General features: G+C 40.7%; 1 protein-coding gene across 27 annotated transcripts in view; it reads right to left on the bottom strand.

Moving 5' to 3' along the window:
• Positions 1-6,474: 6,474 nt before the first annotated feature.
• Positions 6,475-12,553, bottom strand: part of LOC101170226 (calcium/calmodulin-dependent protein kinase type II subunit gamma) — a 41,291-nt gene continuing 35,212 nt past the window's right edge. For all 27 annotated transcript variants that reach the window (XM_011488304.4, XM_078937664.1, XM_078937667.1 and 24 more), the window contains 4 exons: positions 11,560-11,635; positions 11,374-11,468; positions 10,467-10,703; positions 6,475-8,948 (listed from right to left, as the gene is read on the bottom strand). In XM_011488304.4, the coding sequence (XP_011486606.1) occupies positions 10,471-10,703; positions 11,374-11,468; positions 11,560-11,635 (404 nt within the window). In that variant the 3' untranslated portion in view covers positions 6,475-8,948; positions 10,467-10,470. The remainder of the gene's footprint in view (positions 8,949-10,466; positions 10,704-11,373; positions 11,469-11,559; positions 11,636-12,553) is intronic.

Genomic DNA, 12,553 nt, shown 5'->3' on the forward strand with positions numbered 1-12,553 from the left:
CTTTGAGCTGCACCAAAGGATGATGCTGGGTGGGGGGATGCTGTTCATGCTTTTATTTGCTCCAAGTAATTGAAAAGTAAATCTGCTTAGCGACTGCTCTGGATCACCCATGAGTGCTGCTAATCGTTTTGGTTTCTGTGAAAAGGGAGGATCGGGTTGGCCCGGATTGGCCTGTCCTGCCCCAGAAATGGCCGTCTGTGATGAGTGTAATGAGGAAGGCTTTTGGGGAAGTGGCTAATTATTCTAAGCTTCAGCTGGAAACAGCCCTCTTTTGTTTAAAATCAAGCCACAACACTTAAAAAGTAAAGATGTTTCTGTTGTGATGTGAGTCAGGACAACTTTTTACTCTTTTTGTGTGTGTTTTTTGTGTTGCCATCAGCCGTTTGGAGATTTCTTCCAAACCAGGACAAGCTGGTTGGAGTTGGCAGAAAAGGTTTGTAACAACAACCATCAAAAAGATTAGTTTGCACTTTAACTCTACATCTCTAAATCAGCGCCACCTTTTTCTTTTTTTTTCTTATTGGCCTCTTTGCCCAGTACCTGTTTGGTCTAAGAGATTTTTTCGAAATACTGATTTCTGTAACCAAAACCAAAATATTGATGCAAAAAGTAGTTTGATAGGAAAACCCGTTAAAATTTGAAGTGATCATTTTTGACGTAGAAGATTCTGTTTGTTTGTTTGTCCTCTTTCTTTGATATGGAAACTACAAGGCCTGTTGGTCTAAAGTTTAACACGTAAAATCAATAAAATAAAAACCAAAGCCAGAAATACATTGTATTGAGTAGGATAAATATGATATTTAGTTATATAAATGCATTAATTTGAGTTGTATAAACAAAAAATATTAAGTTAGATCAACATATTAAATTGAGTCGGATAGACACAAAACACTAACTTAATTCAATTACGTGTAACCAATTGAAGTGATTCATTTAAGTTGGATCAACTTTTTTCTTTTTAGAGTGTAGCAGCTCCACTTAAAGACGTTGGCATCAGTTCCTGCTTCATGTGTGTCATCTGTCCGCACTAAAACCTCATATATGTGATCTGTTCGGAGACAGAATCCAGCTGTAGTTGAAGGAGAGGATCAACTAAATCAGAACTATTGATCTTGACTGGAATTCTCTAATGGACTGGCCTCGGTATCTAGACACGCAATTGAAAGGTTTTGATGAATATCTTGTTGGGGAAAAAATGCGTTTGCTGCTGATGGTCCTGTTAAGGTATGCGTTTAAAATCAACTTGTGTCTTTCAGTTTGTTCAGGATAGATCTTTTAAAATATCTTTCATGTTTAGAAACTAATTTATTAGCTAACGTTGCAAGGAAAAAAAAGTTTGTACAAAGATCAACTAAAATTTTACTTGTCACATACATTAAGGTCAGTTGTAAATAAATGTAATGTTCAGATATGGTACAATCTAATAAAAAAAATCAGCCAGCAATTGTGCGAGATTTCCCACTTAAAAAAATTAGAGAGAGACCTGTAATTTTCATCATGGTTAGAACTCAACACTGAGACAAAATGCGGGGGGGGGAAATCCAGAAAAATCACATTGTCTGATTTTTAAAAAAAATTTTTTGTACATTTTGGTGGAAAATAAGTATTTGATCACCTTCAAACAAGCAAGAGTTCTGGCTCTCACAGACCTGTAACGTCTTCTGTTAGAGGATCCTCTGTCCTCCACTCTTTACCTGTATTAATGGCACCTGCATGAACTGGTTATCTATATAAAAGACACCTGTCCACAACCTCAAACAGTCACACTCCAAACTCCACTATGGCCAAGACCAAAGAGCTGTCTAAGGACACCAGAAACCAAATTGTTGATCTGCACCAGGCTGGGAAGACTGAATCTGCAATAAGTAAGCAGCTTGGTGTGAAGAAATCAATTCAATTCAATTTTATATGTACAGCTCAAATTCACAACAGTCGTCTCGATGGGCTTCATATCGGTAATTGAAAAAGTAAAACATAAAATCGAAAGGATCATAAATACATAGGAAATAGGAAAATACTAAATTGAACTAACAAACTGACTAAGCTAAACTGGCATCCCTACCCTTAGACCCCCCTTCGCGGTAAGGGAAAACTCCTAAAAAAACGGATTCCGGAAAAAACGAAGAAACCTCAGGGGTGCCCACATGAAGGAGGGATCCTCCCCCAGGACGGACAGGCAATTTACCAGAACTCTTAGAGAAGAATTAACTTATCTAACTCTACAACTGCATATTTAAAGTCCAGCAGATGAGCGTCATCCTTCATACAGACCTCTCTCATCTTTTTAAGTGGGAAAACTGACACAATTGGTGGCTGACTAAATACTTTGTTTGCCCCACTTTATGTTTGGATAAAGTACCTTTTGTATGTTTTTATTTTAAGTATTCTTTTATTTTTTAAAGTTTCTTTCTGTTCTCTTTTATTTCCCAGGTATAAGGTCTTTTGTAAGATCTCCTTTTTTTGAAAATGAAAAGAAATAAAATAACTTTAAAAAAAACAGTATTACATCAGCACATTTGTTACGTTTGTGTGTAAATAAGTTGTAGCACGTACTTAAGCGCCCCATGCCTTCTAAGCAACCCTAAAGTCTTCACTCCTACAATTTTCATTAAATATAAACATAAACTAGCAGATAGTGTTTGTCTCATTTTCACACAATGCTTAAGAACTGAGCAAATATTGTGAAAGGAGGGGAAAAGTACCTGCTTTCCCATTTTTAGGGATGCAAAATAGCAACAAAACAAATGCTTTTTTTTTAAAAAAAATAAAAAGAAGAAACCTCAACCTAATCTTTAGTAGAAAACATACATTTTCAGATTTTCAGAGTGTAATTGCAGTCGAAATGCACAGAATCAGGTGAATGGACGCCTCAAAGGCTGAACAGGAAAGATCAAGCCTTTGGATCTTGATGATCTACATCTATGTAGTTGTTTTTCAGCCAGAGGGGGAGATGTTTCTGCTTTAACTAACAAAAGCAGAAAATAAAAAGAAGACTTAATTTCCAGGAAGTAACGCTGTGGTTTACATGATGTTTGCAGGCGCAGCTTCCTGCAGCTGCGTCTCCTCTGCGCCCGGAGGTGTTCAGAGAGCTCATGTTCTATTTATGCAGCGGCCACAGCGACTGCAGCTCCTGGTGAGCTTGCTCCTTCTGTCACGGGAGGCCGTTGTCACTGACCAGGCCTATTTCATCTCAGGGATGGGGGGGGCTGAATCTGGACCAAAAAGATGCAGCATCTGCATCATGGGCATTCAGACTCATAGGATGACAAAAAATGCATTTTGTCCTTAAAGAAAACAGCGTAAAAGGTCAAAAGATGAACTCGCAGGCAGGTGTGCGCTGATCTCCTCGCTAAAAGGGAACCAGTGAGAGCTCATTTGGGTGATTATGAAGAAGCAATCAAGAGAAGATGGGAGGTTGCCAAAACCTCTTGAGCAAGAAAATTAGCAGAGTGCGGCAAAGATGCTCACAGTTAAAGAGGAACCTTTTCAGATCTGCAGCCTTTCAGACGTGAATGACGTGGAGCTCTGCCTTCCCGTGCAGTGGGGAGAAAGCAGGAACCAGAAGAGCTGCAGCCAAACTGTTGGAGAAAAGCTTGATCAAAGTCACCGAGCCCGTAAACAAAAGTGCGCTCAATAAAGTTTTGTAGAAGGCCACCAAAGAAAATTGAAATGGAAGACTTTTGAGCAAAGAGAGGTGAACTCACTGGAGGGGTTTAACTTTCAGGAGCAGGTGGAGGGGAAAGGCAGGGATGAATGGTTTCCAGTTTCAAATGAACACAGCCACAATAGGGCAGAGGGCGTCCATTACTGCGGACAGCTTTGTTCATCCCTAAAAGACGGGGTAACAGAGTTTTCTTTCTGACCCCTAAACCTTTTTATTGAAGTCCCATACATTGAAAATATAACATTTTTATAAAAAAAAAAATCATTGTCCTGTGTGGAAAACAACAAAATTACATCTTTTTCATCTGCACTGAAAGAAATAAAGGGTCAGCAGAGGTAGAGCCAAAGCAAACATGTTTTTCTGAACTGCTGTTTGACTCTGATGAATCCATTTCGAGCTGCTAAATGAAGATGTTGCATGCAGGGACACAGACTTTAGACCGAGGACATCGTAACGTCAATTAGCCATGAGAAAAAATAAAGATTTCTGCACAAAAAGAGCTTCTAGGGGAAATTTTCCATTGGTGGTCACAGATATGGAATAATAAAAGTGCAGGATAGACCTAAACCGTTTTAAACGTCGACTAAAGACTTTTAATACTCTGTAGTTAGTGGCATCTTTTTCATGTACTCATTTTAATTTTTTATTAATTTTATCACCTTTTGCTAATATATTTACATTTTTGTTCTTAATTTGCTCGATATTTAATTTTTCTTTTATCTCTCTTTATATGGTAAAGCACTTTGAATGAAACTTTATTAATGTAGCACTTTCCAACATCATCAGGGCATCATCAAATATGATGACCTGGAAAAATCCACAAAGAACTAAAAGAATAAAAGAAATAAAAAGTCCAAAATTTCACAAAAAAAACATTTTTTAAATAAAAGTTAAAAAAAGGTAAGGATGGAGAAACAGACAGATAGAAAAATAGCCAGACATAAAAAGATAAAAGCAGCGTCATCAGGACACAAACCAGCATCCTACTTGTGCCTGTCCCAAGCCCGGTAAATGCAGAGGATAGTTTCAGGAAGACAATAAAACTTACAAGACAGATGTATGGATAGATGAACTGATAGGATAGCATGGTTTTTTATGCATTTTAGGGGCTCGGAGGGATTATGACACCCCAAACTCTCAGCAACAGCATAAAACAACAGGCAATGAAATACATAAAAGATAAGAACTCAATAAAAGGAGTAAAAGACAATAAGATGCCAACAACTACTTGTTATTAAAAAAACATTACTTTGACAATCTGATGGCTTTGTAAAGCACTATAAATAAAGCTTTTTTCATTCATTTATTCTTTTAGCATATTTTACATTATGAATGGTAAATGGTAAATGGATGAATTGTAAATGGTAAATAGCCTATACTTGTATAGCGCTTTTACAGTCACCGACCCATTCACCCAGTCACACACACATTCACACACTGAATCCCACTCCTGGGAACAGTGTTAGCTGTGTCTAAAATGAATCGAAGGACGCTCTGTGTTAGTTTATCCGTGAGAATAAGCTTTGCAGGGCCGGAGATGATTTGAGAAGACTGTGGAAGGATGGACATGTTGTAATAAATGCTTTCTGATAGCGCTGCAGTTGTGTTTTTATCTGTTTCCCCTCCTTAGAGCTCAGCGCACGTGTAACTTAGGGACAAACCAAAACAATTTATTAAAAGAGGAGGCAGCAGAATATAGGCCAGAGTGGAGACAGATTGTTTACTGGGTAGATCTCTGTCTGCTCTCCTCGTAAAGGTACATTTGTCTGTTGGTCTTTCTTTCCTTTTTGAATTGTTATGATGTCGCAGGTTGTTTTAACCCAACATCTATGAATATACATGCATAGATGTGGTGTTTTTCTAGGGTTAGACACGAGTTCATAAATTGTATTTTTTTAAACTCAAAAAGTATTTTTGTCTATTTGTGCAAAAATGAAAATGTAAAATGTTAAAATCTATTTTATGTTTTTTTTTATGCTAACCTATTAAAAATTTTGGACTAAATTGGGTTGAGGTGATGCTCGGAACACCTGCAGAAAGAAGCTCGGAGGTGATGGACAGGAAAAAGTTATAAGTCCTTTTCCAAAGTCAAAAGTAATTTAGATTCAGGAGAGCCTTTTGGGCTTTTTTTCGTAATTTTCCCGACACGCAGAGGTCAAAGGTCGGAGAGAAACTAACAAGACACGTTCCCCCGAGTCCCCCTCCCCTCATCTCTGCGTCTTTGATAAAGCTGGAGAGAGTGTCAACGCAAAGCAACTGCTGAGCTCTCCTCATTACTCACACGGAGCAGAAGAGCCAGGGGGAGCTGTCCTACTTCCTAGAGACGCACTGGAAGCAGCAGAAATAACAGCCTTCTGCAAACAAGGTGGAGGCATTCCGCTGCAGCTGGAACATGAACAGGACAGAGGAGGGTTGCAGGGACGACGCTGCTGCAGACAGCTCCAAAGGCCGTGCACTCACCCACAGCCTAATCTGACTGTAGGAGATGACAGATGAATATGGAGGCTAAAGGAACCAGAAAATGTTCAGACTTTATCAGGCTGGTTAGTAGCCGCACATTCTTCTAACTTGATTGACAATTGTAATTCAGATTTAGGGCTGGAACGATACATTTTCATCATTTGTGGTTGTCAGTACGGTTTTGAACAATCCGTTTTCCAGATGCCTTGCATTTCTTGCAAGATAATCAAGGGTAAATGAAATGTGCGTCAAAACAAACAAGTATACAAGAACTAATGGCAAATCCGTTCACATTTTAGCTTCATCCAGTTGAATCCACTGTTAATAAATGTCAGACTGCAGAGGCCATCCAGTGCTGAAATAGTATTTTTATTAAATACTTTCAAGATCCAAGTTCCAAGAATAACAAAGCTATGATGAAGACCAACTAACACTCAGACAAACACTTGATAGTCATCAGTTCATGGTTGTATTTCATTGTACATCATGATCATGCAAAAAAATAAAAGAAATTAAAATATCCAGCATTCGTGTTAAAGGCTGGAAGGAGGAGGGGGGGTGGGGTAAAAAGCGCAGCCCAAATAGTATATCATTACAACGCAGGGAAAATGCGAACGTCAAGGGCCTCATACCAAGCTACGGCTCCAGAAACCTTGTTTTTTTTTTTTTTTTTTTAACTCATCTTTTTTGTAATATTTTTTTTTTGTAATTTTGATTTTTTTTATATCGTCATGTCACCTATGAAACATTCTGGATGGAGAAATTTCATATTTCAAAAGATGCAAATACCATATATTAACACTAACTCCATCCTTAATCATGTAGGTACATGGTAGAAATGTGTAACTGAAACATGCATATAACTAAGTTTCCTGCTGAGGTCACATGACCTGCATCCATCTGTTCCTGTAGAAACTGGTTTAAAACCACCCGGGGTAGATTACATCGAGAATTTAGATCCAAACCTATCTTTTTGTTTGACTTCCTCTTTTGTCTTTTTTTTAAAAATCTTTTTCCCTGTGTGCAATCGAGAGTGCAGAACTCCAACTTGGCAGATCGGCAAACAACAAAGTTAACGGCAACGACGACGACGACAAAAAGAAAAACAACAACCAAAAAACAAAAACTCAGTAACAGAGGAACAACGGAGAGAGGTACAAATAAATATCAAGACTTGTCAGAACACGGAGGTGGGAGGGAAGCGAAGAAAGGGGGAGGAGTTACCATCCTGATGGGAGACGGTTTAAGCAGCACGACGACAGCAGCGGTGCGGATATGTTACAGAGCCGAGACGCGCCGGCGGGGGCGCCTTTGCAGGTGATATGGAGGGAGCGTCTCACAGCGTGGCGGGATGAGGAGAGGCAGGCAGGACTTTGAAGGCGGCGGTTAAAGTGTGGGGTTCGCTACGTCCATCCTGCTCGTTTGATCCCCCATCTTCAAAAACAGTCATGCGGCCATGGGGCTTGGGGCGCTGGTTGGATTCCATCGGGAGAGACCAGCAACTTCTGCTTTAGTACATTGTTTCAGATGATGTTGCTCCTAAACTACGGTGGGAGGGGTCACAGAGTCGCAAGGGGGGGGGGGATCCCCCCAAATGCACAGGATGAGTGTCTCTTAGATACATGTACATATATTACACCTTTCTACATATATCTATACACACACTGTATTTACACAGTGAATATTAACAAAGCAGGCCTTGGCAGAAAGCAGAGAAAGAGTGGGAGGAAAGGAAGGCTGAAAAAGCTTAAAAAGAACTCCGCTGGAGGTGGGTGGGGGTGGGGGGTGGAGTGAGAGGCAGCAGGCAAACATGTGAAATGCAGACGCCTCTCCTGGCCTCCCTGTCCGCTGCATATAGAAAACGCACAGGAAAAAACGTGTCGACACAAACCGGCTGGCTTTAAAGTTGCAAATTAAAATCCCTCTTTGTTTTTAAAAGAAAAAGAAAAAAGGCTTCTTTTAAATAGCCTCGATTTTTGAGTCAGTTCGAGCAAAACGTAAAAAAAATAAAACACAACACGCACACACAGATACATAAAAGGCTCCGGTTTTTTTCACAGGACACTAAAACACGAGAAATAAAAAAACAAACGAAAAAATAACAAAAACAAAACAAAACACGGAACCTAACGTCGGATGACCAAATCCCACAACCACATGTCCGTTCTGTCGCAAAACAAAATACACAAACACGTAAAAAGCCTAAAGTTCTACACTTTGGTGCTTCGTGTTGTCAAGTTTCTGGTGATGGAGCAGACTCCATCACTTTCCCTCTTTAATTCACTTGAGGAAGATTTCCCTTCGTCATCCAGATAAAGCAGAACACTGTCTACCAGGTAATCCCTAAACGAGTCCAGAAAAAACTTCACATTCTCTGCTCCCTTTCCTTATCAGATGGTAATAAATGCTAGGTTGGGTTTTGGTGGGTTGAACATCTAGTCATAATTTACACAGTATATTCATAACTCATACTCATAAACTGTTACAAGCTCAACTGTAAATCCTCTCCTCCCCCAGGATGTCTCATCTTGCGCGGGCAGAAAAATATGGCTGCCAGGGGAGGGACAGAGGGCAAAGGTGCGCCCTCCAATCAGGCGCCAGATGCATGCATCATCCCATGGGGGGGGCAGGGTTCTTGGACTCAGCCTGCCCCCATCAGGTCATAGGAGGGACAAGATTGGTTGGTAACACGGAGAGGGACGCGATCTTGCCTGGCCGGGCTCCTGGCATGAGCCAATCCACGCAGAGGACGGGCCTCTTAAACACGCTTGCTGAAAAACTGCCCCCAAAACACACACTCCCGTAGACTGGAGGCTCCAGACCGCTGCGGGGAACAAAGAGGGGTCATTACTAATGAAATACCTCAACAAGAAGAGTAATTAAGCTAACTGAGGCAGCTTCACCTTCTTCTGATATTTGTCATATTTCTCTTTTAGAAAAAGCTTTAAAACTTCTTAAAGCTTTTCTTTTCTGCAGTATATTAAAGAAGAAAAGGAAAGGCATTAAATGAGTGAGGTGTTTTCTGATAAATTCAGGAAGCAAATCAGGAAAATGATGGATTTCCTCCAATTTCATCTTTCAACTAGGAGTTAAGTTGAGCCCTGACAACAGTAAGTTTTAAAGAGTCGCTCCGATGGAAATTGTGTTTTTAACATGTTCTTGGAGCATCTTTGCTTTTCCTCATCTGAGCTGGATCGCTCCAGAATTGCTCGCCATGTTTTTGTTGCACCGTTAATGTTAGGTTGGTGGTGTGAGGCGCTGTAAGCTAGCGGGAGAGCAGATAAACAGAGAATTGTCAGCAACGGGGAAGGGGGAAGGAGGACTTTTTGACTTGGTTGCTAAATGCAATAAAGCTGATGAGCCATATGATGGAGTTTTGGGAAAGAGTAGTTGAAACTAGACTAAGAGCAGAAGTGAACATTTGTGAGAAGCAGTATGGTTTTATGCCAAAAAAGAGCACTACAAATGCAATATTTGCCTTGAGGAAGCTGATATAGAAGTACAGAGAAGGTCAGAGAGAGCTACACTTTGTTTTTGTAGGGTGACCAGAGATGAACTGTGGTACAGTATGAGGAAGTCTGGAGTGACAGAGAAATATGTTAGAGCAGTGCAGGACATGTATGAGGGCTGTAAGCCAGTGAGGTGTGCTGTAGGGATGACAGAGGAGTTCAAGGTGGAGGTGGGATTACATCAGGGATCAGCTCTGAGTCCCTTCCTGTTTGCAATGGTGATGGACAGAGGAATGACCATGGGCTATGATGTTTGCAGATGATACTGTGATTTGTAGCAGGGTGGATGAGAAGCTAGAGGGGGGAGGTTTGTCCTGGAAAGAAGAGGAATGAAGGTTAGCTGCAGCAAAATGGAGTACATGTTTGTGAATGAGAAGGACCCAAGTGGAAGAGTGAGGTTACAGGGAGGATTTGAAGTATCTAGGGTCAACAGCCCAGAGAAATGGAGAGCGTGGAAAAGTGAGTGCAGGCAGGTTGGAATACAAATTCCTCCCAGCAATAATTTGTTTAAAAAAACAAACAAATCCAGTAACTTTGACTTAAAGTGCTTCAATTTGGAAGTCAAAGAATTGATTTTTGGTATTTTACGGCCTAAGAGGACTGCAGGGGCTCAAAAAAAGGGCTTCAAATAGAGTTCAGTGTTTATATCTGTATATGTGTAGCATGTTTCTGATGAAAATCCTGATCTGCTGTCAGGTTTCATCATTTGATCTCAAAGCTCAAGATTTGATGATGTAACCACAAAGTTTCACAAATTTAGAGCCGGCGAACCAGAGAAAACCTGAGAAGCTGCCTCTTCTGACGGACCTATCCTCTACTGTTGGAGCTCATACCGGATCACTGGAGGGGTGCAGCAGGCGCTCCTGAGCAGTGAAAGTGCACGTTCAGCCACTTCCCGTCACGGCGATGCCACACCCTGGTCTCCTCTGATTGGCTGGAACGAGGGCGGCCCATGGAATCCACAAATTGAGTGAGCCGGATGTAGGCTATGCAGGCGGCGTCCTCGCCGATCAGGTGCACGTGGGGGTTGAGGAGGGTGGTGTGCACAGGTTTGCTGTTCTTGCTCAGCACTAGAGAAGAGGACAAGAAAGCAGCTGCATGTAGAAACAGTTAAAGCGCAAAAAAAGAAAAATGACACCTGGGTAAAATATCTAAAATAAATTATTTTAACGAAGAGAATCATATTTAGCTGAAATGTAAAATGAAAGAGTTGTAAATTGTAGCAGACAGAAGGTGCATTCTGCTCCTTTAGAAAAGTAATCCTGATTTTTCTCTAAAGGTATCACCACTCATGTCACCTAATGCTACGTCGACAACAGGTGCGTGATGTGTGTTCAATAACGCGGGTTCTTGAAGGTGTTTTTAATGTTTATACTGGACTGTTGCTACCCGATACTTTAGCACATGTTCTCACAGTTACAAGAAGCTCTGTGCAAAATGGTGCAAACTTCCTGAATCTTTCTATTCCGATTTATATGTCACATAATTCCGTCTGGGAATAAACCCCAATTAATAATTTCCTCCATGACCACATTTTGAAAACGCGCGTTTTGTACAAACAGCTAAAAAAATGGACTTCAAACCTTAGTAGCTGTGTGTGAACATGAGACTTCTGAACACAGAAGCCTAAAGCGCACATATACGTGCGCTTACGTTGACTTTTCATGGGAAGTGGCCGTTTCTGAGCCTGTGTGAACGTAGCATGACAAACAGTGCAATGCAAAGCAATAAAAGCCTCACAGTTTTCAAAGTAGAACTTGTGGAAGTCCATGCCCTCCACCAGGTTTCCCAGAGCCTCCGGTTCAAACGAGGTGAGGCCGGGATCACAAATCCTCCTGGAAAGAACAAAAACGAAACGACCTGTCGTTATTACAGTTCCTATGGCGCCTGGCGTGTGTGGAGTTTTCAGGATCAGCATTAACTCACGTGTAAGCTTCAAAGTCTCCATTGTTGATCGCTTCGATCAGCTGCTCTGTTATCTTAATGATCTCTTGTTTACGAGCTGCAGAAACCACAAAACAGAGACAAAGAGGGAGACAGGTCACCAATCTAACCACTTTCTCCACCCCGCTGATTCCTCCTTCCTTCACAAAGCTCCTCTTTGACCTCCAGCTACGTCAGTGCCTTCAACCCAGACACTGTTTCTTCCTGTAAATACCACAGCTTAGTCCGACAAAAATCTTCACGGAAAGGGCAAATCTCCAGCCTCTCTGCTCTCATCAACTGATAGAGACGTACGAAGCCTGCAAAATGATCGCCATGACAACAGAGCACAGGTTTTCCCTCACTGTGCCACCATTATTCACTGGATTAGCATGAGCTTCAGAGAAAAAAAAAAGGCTTCACCAAAAGACAAAATGCATTTTTATTTATTTCCCATCAAATTTGATGTAGTTTAGAAGATATTTTATATGTTTGTTCTTTAAAACAGAATCATATCACCAGGAAAAACAAAACCCAACTGTAAAACTAGGAAAAAAGAAATGTTTTTATGAGCTGCAACCTTTCTAAATGTAACAAATTTGCTTTGTTACATAAACCAGACCAAATCTAACCCTAATGTAAAGCACAAAAAACAACTCCGTTTTAAATAAAAAAAAAAATCAAATAAGCCTCTTCCGGCTTCACTCACGCCAAGCCATCAAGACAAAGCATCAATATGAGAGTTAGGACAACACATGAAACTGACGAAGCACCTTTCAGACACAGCGTCAACATCGACAGTTTAAACAGCCATTACGAACCGCAGCAGCGGATTATTGTGTTTTTCTGCATGTTTAGGCTAGCTGGAACCTTTAGTCCAGGGGTCTGCAACCCGAGGCTCCGAAGCCACATGTGGCTCTTTTATGTGACTCTCCGATTCAAGAAAATAAAAATGTTTTTAAAAAGTAAAGTAAATCCACTCAAACTTTATCTGACT

This window comes from Oryzias latipes, chromosome 19 (genome assembly GCF_053564925.1).
Source record: "Oryzias latipes strain Hd-rR chromosome 19, Olatipes_Hd-rR_3.1".
Classification (NCBI taxonomy): Eukaryota; Metazoa; Chordata; class Actinopteri; order Beloniformes; family Adrianichthyidae; genus Oryzias; species Oryzias latipes.